Source organism: Chiloscyllium punctatum, chromosome 9, assembly GCF_047496795.1.
Source record: "Chiloscyllium punctatum isolate Juve2018m chromosome 9, sChiPun1.3, whole genome shotgun sequence".
NCBI classification, from domain to species: Eukaryota; Metazoa; Chordata; class Chondrichthyes; order Orectolobiformes; family Hemiscylliidae; genus Chiloscyllium; species Chiloscyllium punctatum.
Genome location: NC_092747.1, coordinates 60415358 through 60428616, shown reverse-complemented (window position 1 = coordinate 60428616; position 13259 = coordinate 60415358). Strand labels below are relative to the sequence as shown.

At 37.2% G+C, this 13259-nt stretch overlaps 1 protein-coding gene across 4 annotated transcripts in view; it reads left to right on the top strand.

Annotated features, from left to right (window-relative positions):
- The window catches only part of eif5b (eukaryotic translation initiation factor 5B), a 90366-nt gene that overhangs the window by 31774 nt on the left and 45333 nt on the right, over positions 1–13259 (top strand). For all 4 annotated transcript variants that reach the window (XM_072577647.1, XM_072577648.1, XM_072577645.1 and 1 more), the window contains 6 exons: positions 2789–3003; positions 4881–5031; positions 5792–5896; positions 7805–7894; positions 10779–10853; positions 11116–11417. In XM_072577647.1, coding sequence (XP_072433748.1) covers positions 2789–3003; positions 4881–5031; positions 5792–5896; positions 7805–7894; positions 10779–10853; positions 11116–11417 — 938 coding nt within the window. The remainder of the gene's footprint in view (positions 1–2788; positions 3004–4880; positions 5032–5791; positions 5897–7804; positions 7895–10778; positions 10854–11115; positions 11418–13259) is intronic.

The window sequence follows — 13259 nt, the reverse complement described above, 5'->3', positions numbered from 1 at the left end:
TCACGTTAGCCAACCTCCAGTCTTCCGGCACCTCACTTGTGACTATTGATGATACAAATATTTCAGTAAGAGGCCCAGCAACCACTTCCCTAGCCTCCCCACAGAGTTCTAGGGTGCACCTGATCAGGTCCTGGGGATTTATCCACCTTTATGCATTTCAAGACATCCAGACTTCCTCCTCTGTAATATGGACATTTTTCAAGATGTCACCATCTATTTCCCTACATTCTATATCTTCCATGTCCTTTTCCACAGTAAATACTGATGCAGAATGCACGTTTAGTATCTCCCCCATTTTCTGCATAGTGAATAAGAAAATGACAGAGGCTTTATTAGTCTTCAGGTAGAAGATGTAAAAGCATTCTGGAAATAAATAGGGAACCATGGGTCTAGTGCTAATGGCGGATCTTGAAGAAATCAGTGGGAGTAAAGATAATAGTACTGGAGAAATTAATCAGTTCTCTTGGTCTTGACAGCCTGCAAATGAGGGTTTGCATTCGTTTTGATTTTCCATTGATCAAAGAATGGTAAAACAGAAACAGAGGCCCAGATATCTGAGAACTTTTGAATGTTTTAATAATTCCCGGACAGTAGGGGAGTTATCTGACAATTTTCCAGCAATATTTATTTCTTAATTAACATCAAGATGCGTCTTGTCATTTCAAATTGCTGTTTGAGTTTATGTGCAAATTAGCTACCTCACTTTCCTGGTCATGTTCATCACTATACAGTAACTAGAGCACTGAATTGGTTTTAAAATGCTCTGAGACTTTCTATGGTTTTGAGAAGTGCCTTATAAAAATGTCTTTCTCCTCCTTTGTTATGTGTAAAGGAAGAGGATGGTAGGTATATGGGACCATAAAAATTGGAAGTTCCACTTCAAGTCAGCACCTTCCTGATATGGAGCTATGTCTACCTTCACTCATTGTTACTGTGTTTAAATCCTGGATTCCATCCCTAACATTGCATAAATGAACTTTTCCTAGGGGTTCAAAACTGTGTTCACCATCACCTTCTCTAAAGCAATTGGGGACCACAGTAAACACTGGCCTTGTCAGTAATGCTCTTTTCTGTTTCCCATATGATTGACTGTTGAACGGTCAGAAATTATTTAGTAATTTTGGAATGCTCAACTATGGAGACTGATACCAAGTATTTATTCAGCTCCTGCCACTTTGATTCCCCATTGTTATTTCCGTTAATTTTGTTTCCTTTGTTCTGCGAGGGGTGTGTGTTCACTTTAGCTTTGATCAAATCACTTCTTAGCCTCCCAAATTTCAGGAATAACAGTCCAACTTTGGGTGGTCTTAAAATTTGTCAGAAAAAAATTGAAGTCCTTGCAGACTGTATGTTTAGTGCCTCAAATCTGACTCCATTTTGTTAGTGGATGAACTTTGACAAAGAACATTTGAGAATTATCATGCCTGCTACTGTCCTTTTTATCATAGTCATGGACATTTCTCATGCCTTGCATTGCAAATGCATTAGTATTTGTCTGAATCAGTGTTTTTTTTTCTTACCCATTTATACTAACAATGACCCACATCCACTGGTTGTAACCTTTTATTTTACTCAGTGGTCTAGCAAGTTCTGTGGCTGAGTCAAGCCTTTTGTTTCCATGGTGATGACATAACCCAGGACTCCATGTGTTAGTTTTGAGCAGAATCTGCTTTCTTTTCTCCCCACATGCTGTACACTAATTCAGGAATAAGATCAAATTAATAAAGTTCTAATGACATGAGAAGTAAATTTGTCATCTTACTTTAAAACAATGAGTTATTGAAATTTAGTGCTGAAAATAAATAAGACAGTTGATTAGTTAGCGTTCAGTTTACATAAATTTCATATTTCCACAAATTTTAACTAGTTATGAGGTACAACTGAGACAGTTCTAAACCTCCCTTGGTTTATTAAAAACATCAGGGGGAAAAAAAACAAGAGAGATTATGCCACGCATGAAGCAATTCATGACGTACTGAGTACCTTGCGCTTTCAAATCACCGTAATATTGCAGAACAGTAATTGAAGAAAAGCTTGCATTGTTTAATTTGTGCATCTTTTCAAAAGAAACCTAATATTCTGCCTCTGCTTCAGAGTAATCCAGATTTTCTTTTGCAAATTTCTTCCTTTTTTACCAACTTGCAAAAGCCCTGAGAATCTCTGTTGCTTGTTTTTAATTTTATGTTTGGTTCCCAATTTATCATTTTATTTCCTGTCCTTGGTTTTTTTTTCTAAACCTTAACAATTCTCAGTCTTGTTACTCTTTTACATAGGATGTGGGAAAGATTAGTGTAAGTCAGAGGATTAGCAAAGTTCAAAGACCAACAAAAGATGACCAAAGACATAATAAAGAGGGAGAAAATAAACTCTGAAGATGCTGTGTGAATTTATCCCGTTAAACTTCCAAGTGCTTCTAAAAAGATGTGGAGGAGCCTTATAAAATTGAAACTAACAGCTTGGAAATTGAACTGTCTTCCGTGCTAGCCAAGCAGAAGTTGCTGTGAATTACATTAGTGATATGAGGATGGGCACTGCCTATATTAGACACCCAGTTGATGTTCAAAATAAAATTCACCAGTATTTTTGGAGGAAATTATTTTGTTAGAATGTGACAGGGGCGAAATGAAGTTTGCATAATATTTAAGTTGTATAACAATTAGGAAAAAGCAAAACAAACTCTAGATTTCGGTGTCTTTTCTAATGGGTTTCTCCTTGATATGTGAAGGTAATGTTGGGTTGAGCAGTTTGATGAGGATTTCAGAATGGTTCCGCTTATTTTAACTTGCAGGTGAAGAAAATGATGGGGAGAAAAAGAAAAAAGACAAAAAGAAAAAGAAAGATAAAGATGAAAAAGAGAAAAAGAAAGCTGGTCCCAGCAAGGCTACTGTAAAAGCTATGCAAGAAGCACTTGCAAGATTAAAAGAAGAAGAAGAACGACAAAGAAGAGAAGAGGAAGAACGTTTAAAACGATTGGAAGAACTGGAAGCCAAACGTTTAGAACAGGTATATTATTAATTAATTGATGGAATGTTCAAAAATTGATTTTTGCTGAGAGGCAAATGGGGAACATTCCATTTGCTTTCCCTATTAACTGCTGAATTTGGATGCTAGCTTTGTATGATTTGTTCAAAAGGACCCTCCAATTCCTCTGTACTGCAATTTTTTGCAGTCTTTCTCCATTTAAATAATATTAATCCCTATTTTTTTCTGTCAGGTTTAAAGTGTCACATCTTTTCCACATTGATTTCCATCTGCTGAGGTTTTACCTTCTCACTTAACCTGTCTGCATACTGTGTTTAGGTCATCCTCAACACTTGCATTCTCACCTGTCTTTTGTGTTATCCAGAAATTTGGCCATAGTATTTTCATTTCTTACTGCATCCACAATCTCTTTCACCTCCTCCCCCCCCCCCCCCCCCCGCCCCCGCAACTCCCCCCACCTTACCTCCCCGCTCTCACTCTGTTAAATGAGATGCAAGTGTTTCACTGCAAAACTCTGGAAAAGATTAGTCTAATAGGACATGGTATTATCAGTTCAGTAACTTCTATTTGATTGCAATCTGTAGCAACATCAACTGTGATCTCTATAACAAAAAAACTGAGTCTCCGATAGCAACTTCAGGGTTTCTGTATATCACAATATACTCAGAGCCAAGACATTGTTGTCACCTTTAGAAAAATAGTTATGAGTGAATGCTAAGTTTTCTTGTCGATGTTATCATAAAATCAAGTGGTTTCTGGTTCTTTAAATCCTGCTTTTATTGAAAAAATTTGGGTATTTCAGTAATTTGTAGCAGGTGTTCTCAAGAGATGTGTCAAGGTGTGATATTTCTGAAACATATTACCTTTTGAAGGCACAATGCAGCATCCTGGTTACTAAGTTTTAATACTTAAATAATCACATGCCTGGTAATTCAACAAATGCAGGGAGATTAATAAAACTACTGTATGCAGTAGTTGTGGGTTTGTTCATCGGGCTGGGAATTTGGTTCGCAGACATTTCGTCCCCTTTCTAGGTGACATCCTCAGTGCTGTGGAGCCTCCTGCTGTTGTCAGTTGTTCATGGCAGTGGTCGGTGTATGGACCACTGCAATTAACAACCGGAACTGGCAACCGAAGCATCAGAAACAAAACTAAATAAATTCCAACTGATGCAGTACAGCGGCGCTTCACAGGAGGTTCCACAGTATTGAGGATGTAAACTAGAAAGGTGATGAATCATCTGCAAAACAAATTCCCAGCTCGGTGAACATAGCCACAACAAATGCAACTGACACCCGAGCTACCTATCTTTACACAAACTTTAAACTACTGTATCTCAACACAGCAAAAACATGGATGCTACAATAAAACAGGGCAAATAGAAAATTCCACAAAGCTGGTGATACTCTGTTTAAAATCTCTGCATCATCAGATATGTACCAGTTGGAACTTTGAAATGTATTTTGGACAGTGAAAATTTCCTCTCAAGCATTTCTGATGAGAAAGTGAGAGTATGGCCTGCACTCCTAAATTTGCCAGTAAAGCTTTTGAGCATATAACTTTGCTGTGTAAAGTTAGTCCCGATTTCCTCTGTTTGCTACATCTGAAATTAAAATGTGACTAATCAAAAACCTTGAGACAAAACTGACTTCAACACTGGAAAATCTTTTTGATTCATTCCATTGCTAAGTATGATGAACGTGGGCTAAATTTTGAATGGTTTGTTTGAACATTTATAAAGCTGAAAATAAATAGCTACAAGTAGACATTTTGAGGTAACTTCTAAACTGACTATGAAGTGACCTTGTAGCTTGAGGGTTGTGTGCTTCAGATGTAGTGAATCAAGTGTGACTTACTAGTGATCATCTTTAATAATATGCAATATCTTTACTTTGCAGGAGAAACTAGAACAGGAGCGTAAAGAAAAAAAGAAACAAAAAGAAAAGGAAAGAAAAGAACGCTTGAAGAAGGAAGGCAAATTGTTGACAAAGTCCCAGAGGGATGCGAAAGCAAGAGCTGAGGCTACACTTGAACTTCTTCGTGCTCAGGGTATAAATGAAATTGGAATATTTATATTGTTAAAAAATATTTAATAGTATTAAGATAACTGGTGTATTTACTGTAGCACTGAATGTACTTCATAGCTAATGCAGCTAAAACCACAGGAGGCTTTTGACCACTTAGTATAATAGTATATCTTTGTGTCTGTGTGCCACTGCAGTGGTTCAGTGTTTTGAGTGGCACTTTATTAATAGCATGTAAGAAAAAAATGGAGTTCAGGCATTATGATCAATATGTGAAATTGTTGAATTCAGTGTTGAGTCCTAGAGGCTGTAAAGTGCCTACTTGCAAATGAGGTGGTGTTCTTCAAGCTTGCATTGTACTTTATTGCAACATTACAGCAAACAATGTTAGCATATTAGCAGGAGCAAGGTGGTTTATTGAAAAGGCAAGTAACTTTCTTTCACCATCAGTAACAACCCCCTTGTCTTTTGCATCGGGCCTCCATGCTAACAGTTCCCATTGTCTCTCTGCTTCTATTAAAAGTATATTTTAAAAATTCTGAAGAAGTCATATTGGGCTCGAAATGTTAACTCTTTTTCCAGAGATGCCGTCAGACCTCCTGAGTTTCTTCATGCTTTCTGATTCTGACAAATCAGAATTGTAATTCATGAATCTTTTTAATTCGTGACAGCAAAATGTTGCTTTGTTTAAAGAATGCTGCAGATTATAGAAAAAACATTTATGAATGTGATTGCCACAAGGGAAAAGATTGTCCTGAATGCAATTCTTGACTTTGGTTTCAAAGGTGTTGATGTGCCATCCAAAGATTCAATGCCAAAGAAGCGACCAGTATATGATACCAGAAAAAAGAAAAAACAGCATGAGAGCAAAGAGGAGGAAAACAAAGAAGGTGAGTGCTTAGTCTTCGGGTAATTTTGCCAATCTACAATAATAAATAATATGGATCAGTCAAGCAATTCGTATAAATCAGACATAGTTAACTATGTGAACATTAATGTTTTGAAGTAGGTCCCAAAGCAAATCTTCAATAAACTTTACTTATTATCTCAAAAGTACACACAACATACAACAGTCATTGTAGTGCAGAGAACATCTCCAATTAGGCAAAAGAGGTGAGTTTATTAATTATACATCCAATGCAACAATCTCTTAGAATTTGCCACTGGAGTGAATGAGGGCATGTATTGAGATTATTTCCTAAATTGGTCAACGTTTTCTTTTTGTATTCATTCACATTGTTTAGAGAGGGTGATAGTTGGGGTAATGGTACTTGTGGGCTCTACCATGTCGGGATGAAATAAACCAGATAGATTATGTAGACTTTTCCCTATGAGTTTTCATGAGTTACTTTCTTTCAAGTTTAATAGTGTAATCTTTGTTTTAAATTTAATGAGGATAATCCCAGCTTAAATCATTTTGATTAATATTTCGCTTATAAACTCTTTTTGTCAGGACAAAAGCAACACAAGTCACAGAATCATAGTTCATCATCAGTGACTAACTTTGCAGCAATAGTGACTTATACATTTTCTGGGTGAAAGGTACCAACATATTCTTGCTTTGTCTGTAGAAGCATGTTACATTCTCATTGAATCATTGTTATCTTGGGCAGTCCATTGGCATTGAGGATGATCTTCCACCTGGTTCAGTGCATTTTTATATGCCTGAGTCTGTTGCCAAAGTCCCCTCCCCAAAAGGCAGGTAATTTTTGGGGCGGAAAGGCAAGTCAGGTATTTATGGAGCTATATACCCTTTATTTCTGCATCCTGAACTTGGCCTCCATTCAGTGCCTTCCTATATGTTATTTCTTCATTTTGGGCAAATTCCTGTTGACTGCTAGGGAGTCTTTTGCCATTGTATGGCTTAGAGTAGAGCAATTGTTCTGAGAGGCTATTGTTTGGTGTATGAACAAGATGATCCACCCAACGAGGTTGGTTTTGGGTAAATACAAACTTGATGATGCGAATGTTGATTTAGGAGAAAGCTCTACCATTAGACTCTATTCAATCAACAAATTTGAAGGATCTTATGGAGACAGTGGTTTAGTATTTCTCCAATACCTCAAGGTGGTTTTTGTAAGCAGTTGTGTCTTTGAAGAGCATAGAAGCACCAGCAGCACTGTTGTCTTAGTTCCAGGTTTGAAACTTGACTACTTTATTCATCAGTTATCTGAAGGCTAAGCTGATGCACTGAAGGTAGTGTTGCTTTTGTTATCAATGTGTACCTTCTTTAAGATGAAATGTCCGATATGTGGGAAGTTATCCATATTTCCAGAGCCTTGGATGATTTTGATTAACTGGCAATGATGTTGCACTTAGGGGTTGGTTAGAAGAGGATCTTAATTTTCTGCCTGTTTAAGGTAACTCCTGTCCTTTTATATCCTTTGGTGAAAGAGTCAATAATGACATGGCGAACAGCCTCTAATTGAGCACAAATATGAGCATTGTGTGTGCGTGTGTTGATGACTGAAGTTTGAGGGACCTTGGTTTAGAAGTGGAGATGACCAAAGTGAAATAATTTTCTCCTTGATCCTTAAATAAACCTGTAGAGAGCTTGCTTGGAGTTGAGTTTCAGAATTGCAGTAAGAAAGGTGAAGATGATAGTTGGTGCAATGACTCAATGAGACCATAAAATGATGCTCAGAATTAACAAAGAAAGCCACATCAAAATAAAATATTGAAATAGAACAAATATTTAACTGCATGCTCCAGTACAGGAAATTGATGATTTGTTTAACATGTTTGTTTCCTGGCTTAGCAAAATGCCAAAGTATTTATGGTATTTTCTCACTTTTCAGAAGCTTTGGAGGTTATTTCAACACCAGTACATGAAGAGCTTGAAGTAGAGATGACAGAGGCACCAGATGTAATTTCAGAACCCACACCAGGTTAGTTATTTAATTCATGACTTTTTCAGAAACTCTGCTCTCAGTTAGGATTTTGCTGCTGCAGACATTTTGTTTGATTCGGTAATGCAAGTCGATCCCAAAAACAATTTGGTTTTATTATAATTGACATTTACTGTCCTGTACGCACTTGTATGGCAGTAAGTCTGGTAAAGATTTATAACATACTATTATTATTATTTGGGAACTTAATTCTAAAGTAGACATTTGTGGGATTTTGGTTTTCAGTTCTGTGAAGGTGAATATTTAAAGGTTCAAACTTTTTTTCGCATTGGGTCAAAGCAATATTTGCAAGAAAACTTGTAATTTAAATCAAATGACTTGACAAACTACCAGGTGAGATAATCATAGAAGTGTTTACTAAATTGTACTTTTATCACTGAGAAAGGAGGACTAGAGGCCAGAAGCAAGTTCAGTTCAGATGAAAAGATCTTTACTGCTAGGTTTGCTGTTGAGCAGCCTCAAAGTAGTCAAAATCCAAAAGGTATCCTGGTTGTGCGCCTTAGCAAGTGCTGAAGAGAATCTTCTACTTAATGTGCAGAAATTTGGGAGATCGTATTGCAGCTGTACAGAACATTGGTTAGGCCACTTTTGGAATAATTATGGTGTCCTTCCTATCGGGAGGATGTTGTGAAACTTGAAAGGGTTCAGGAAACATTTACAAGGATGTTTCCAGGGTTGGAGGATTTGAGCTACAGGGAGACGTTGAATAGGCTAGGGCTGCTTTCCCTGGAATGTTGGAGGCTGAGGGGTGACCTTATAAGAGGTTTATAAAATAGTGAGGGGCATGGATAGAGTAAATAGACAAAGTCTTTTCCCTAGGGTAGGGGAGTCCAGAACTAGAGGGCATAGGTTTATGGTGAGAGGAGAAAGATATAAGAGACCTAAGGGGCAACTTTTTCATGCAGAGGGTGGTACGTGTATGGACTGGGCTGCCAGAGGAAGTGGTGGAGGCTGGTACAATTGCACCATTGAAGAGGCATCTGGATGGGTATATGAATAGGAAGGGGTTGGAAGGATATGGGCCAGGTGCTGGCAGGTGAGACTAGATTGGGTTGGGATATCTGGTCAGCATGGACGAGTTGGACCGAAGGGTCTGTTTCCATGCTGTACATCTCGATGACTCAATTACTCTATGTGCCAAAAGGCCAAGCCTGTGAACTTGTCAGTTTAATAAGCATCTAAAGAGTGGTGAAATGCTTCACCTAACAAACCTGTTTTTATTCTCTTTCAAGAGCTTGACATCCTTGTTAGTGTGATTCCCAAGTCTGGATATTGTATTCTATCTAAGGCCCAGATTCAGTATTACTGGCTTGTTTCCTTAATTATAAGGTCAAGTTTCCCTACTTACTTAACTTGTACTGCTACCTTTAAAGATTTGTGACTATCTATCTCCAAAATATCTACCCAGTTTAGTAGTATGTCTCTGCTTTCCTCAAGAATTCTCCTAACCTGCTTGCTATTTTATATTAGGAGAAAGTGAGGACTGCAGATACTGGAGATCAGAACTGAAAAATATGTTGCTGGAAAAGCGCAGCAGGTTAGGCAGCATCAAAGGAGCAGGAGAATCAACGTTTCAGGCATAAGCCCTTCTTCAGAAGCCCTTCTGAAGAAGGGCTTATGCCCGAAACATCGATTCTCCTGCTCCTTTGATGCTGCCTGATCTGCTGCGCTTTTCCAGCAACACATTTTTCTGCTATTTTATATTGTCAAGTTTAGTATCGTCACAAGCTTCAAAATTACGCTCACTCCATTTCCCTGCTGTTTACTTACTCCGTGCCCTATCATTCTATTGCACAAACATTCCTCGTCTCTTCCCTCCCAAAACCCAACTCACTTTGGTCTTTATTGCATCAATTAAGAACAAAACGTGAACAGTCTGGATAGCAGCTACGAAGATTTCTTTACACAAAAGGCCCAAGTATTTTTGTCATTAATTGCTGCTGTGGTCTTTGTCTTCTGTATCAGGCTACTTTGTCTTCTGTTTAAAGAACTTTCTGGTAATCACTACCCACACTATTAATTTCAAATGGATGATTCCACGTTACTGACCATAAGCAAGAGAAACAGTGCCTTCTTAGTTGCTCTATCAGCACTTGTACACCATTTCTGTTTTGGAATTTGCTCATCTAACCTGACTTGCCATGTTGAAAATTACTTTAAGGTGACTACCTCTCCAGTTGACAGTCACTTTTGTTTGATTTTAAAGGATGGATCAGCTTTACCATTATCACACATTTCTCTCAACATGCCAATGCAAGAAACTAAACCATCAAGTAATTGTGAAATTTTAATTGAGATATCAGCAATCATGGACATATCTCAGTTGATAAAATTTGGACTTGTTGCTGTATGTTGTACAGTTGCCTGCCAATACTATTGAAGATCACTTGTACGATTTCAGTAAGGTGACGGGAGAAAACTGGGATAGAAAACTTCTTTTAATATTTGGCACTTTGTGCACCAATTTGATTAGCCAAAAAAATCTGCATTAATATGTTTGGGAAAGTTACTGTACATAGAAGATGGTTCTGTGTTTAAATTGCATTCTTTGAAATTTAAAAACAAACATTATTAGTATAACACACACGGCTTTTGTTTTTAAGAGTAGTATTTTCATTGACACAAACAAAGGTTATATGGTCCCATATAGAACTCTGTATTTTCATAAATGTATATATCTTTCTAAATTCCTAACCTTAATAGTTATTGATTATTGAGAAGACACTTTTGTATAATAGCTAGTGTCTTTTACTTCCCCCAAGTGCAAAATTCTTGTTAATTTAAAAAAAAACTTCGGATGTTCATTGATCATATTTTTAGTTTAAAGTTGAATGTTTAGTTTGTTTGAAAACTTGTTTTCTAGAACATGAAGAAGAAAAAGGTGAGGCTGATCTTGATGATTGGGAAGCTATGGCAAGCGATCATGAACAAGATAAAGGTAAATAAATGCTGCAACTTCTGCAAACCGAAAGACTTCAGTGTGAAACTAGAGTGCATATGAATCTTGTAAAATTGAAATTCCACAAAGAAAATCTATTGAATCTATTTCCCTCTCAAAATGTAAAACTTGCCCGTTTAAAATGATATTTGCCCAAATTATTTTAGGTATTTTTTCGCCAAGGATACCTACATTGAGATGCGATGTTTTGAGATTAAACCATTTCTTTAGTTAATCACAGTCATTTAACAAATCTTTTCAGAAGTGAAAACTGTTCATATTGAAGTACAAGAGGAGGCTGAAGATGAGGAGGAGGAGGAGGAAGAAGAAGAGAGTGATGATGATGATGGAGCAACTGAGGAAAGTGAGGATGATGAGGAAAAGCAAGTTTTTGATGAGACTAGGACAGCATCGCTAAAAATGGAAAAAGAACCCGAAGTGGTAACAAATGAAAAAGCAAAACGACCAAAAGAGTTTAGCTCTGATTCTGAAATTGAATCTGATTCAGATGATGGCCGAACAAAAGAAGAACGAATTTATGATGAAGCAAAGCGACGTATTGAGGTATTGTTACAGAATTTTCTGTGTGGCCTTAATTAAGTTAAGGAAATGTCTCGTATCCTTCATTCATTTTGCAAGCCTGTTGATACGATTGTTATTTTAAATTTTCTTTGTCTTCTTCCCTCTTTGCCTCTTAAAGGTTAATTTATCCAAATGTTTTCAAAGTGAAAATGTATTTGATAAATTTTTCAGAATTCTTACAGCATATAATAAGCAGAATGGATGAACAGGAACTAGAAAATGTACTGCATTTGGATTTCCTAAATCCACTTGACTAGGTGCGACATGTAAGGTTACCTTAAGACATGGGTGCATGATATAAGACAGTGGGCTAAGCAACTAAGAGGGTCAGGATAAATGGATTATTTTCAGATTGTTGAGCTATAACTAGTAGAGTGCCACAGGAATCAGTGTTGGGGGGACTGTGTATGTGAATCACTTAAATCACTTAGATGAAGGCGCCAGGTGTACTGTTTGTTTTAAAATACATTAGGCAGGGGAGCCAATTTTTAAGAAGATGCAAGAAGTGTGGGAATTAATATAATTTGTGGCAAAAATGTGAGCTTATTTATTATGATGGAAGGAATAGAAAAGCTGAATGTTTTTAAATGAGTAGAGACTGCAGCAACAAAAATACAGAGCGATCTGGTTTCCTGTATCTGAATCTCCTCAAAAAATAGAATGTAATTACAGCAAGTGATTAGGAAGGTAAATGTTAGGCATTTATTGCAAGAAAACTGGAGTATAAAGCTAGGGACGTCTCCCAGTGACCATGCAAAGCATTGGTGCAACCACAACTACAGTATACAGTTTTTGACCTTCTGAAAGGAGGCACAAGGTGTGTCTGGAAGACATCAGACAAAATTCACTTGGCTGGCTACTAGAATGAAGGGATTGTCTTTTGTTGTTGGTAGTCATTGTAGATTAAAAGAATGAGAGCTTATCTGATTGTCGTGCACAAGGTTGTGGGGGATTGGCAAGATAAAGGCTGGGAGGAGATGTCTCCTGATATGGTAATCTGGAACCAAGGGGCGCATGTCAAAATAAGGTCTCACCATTTAAGATGGAGACGGAGTGGGTTTTTTTTTACTGTTTGGAATTCATTACTTGTTGAATTGTTCAATATAGTTAAAGCTGAGTTACATTTTTGACCTATAATAGATCAAGAATTGAGGGGGATAGCAGGGAAGTGAACTTAATGTCACGATGAAATGAAGTGTTGGAGCAGGCCTTGGGGACCAAGTTGCCTAGTCCAGCTCCTCTATCTTATGTTCTAAGGGTAATTTGTAAGCTCCAGTTAATCATCTTTCACTTATGATGCTTAGCAAATAGTTGTTTGAATTTTCAGCTTTTTGATATTGTCACACTGGGATCTTGCACCCTGTTTACATTTGCATTTCCCATTGAAATGAACAAATGATGATGTAGGAAAATTAATCAGCAATATTAAAAGAACTTTGAGCTTCTCTTCTACACTTATCCTGGCAAAGATGAACTAACTCAGCACATGCCAGGAAGTAAACTGGAAGCCTCCGGACTCCACTCTGTACTTTTACCCACTAAGTCAATCTCTTTCTTGTTTGCTATTTAGCAGCAGTTAAATAACAAGTCTATAACATATTGACCTGGACAGTTTTGAAGATAATCTAATATAAGCATCTTTCCTGTATGATGTTTACTGTTGTGGAGAAAGCCAGACCCACAGCATAAACTTGAAATTAGTGTTTGGTCATTTTGGTTTGATATCAGTTTATAACAAAATGGAAATCTGGAACATATCTAACTTCCAAACCAATCAGCACCCAATCGAGAAGCAGTGGATTTTGGATGAAGTAAAATTTTCAG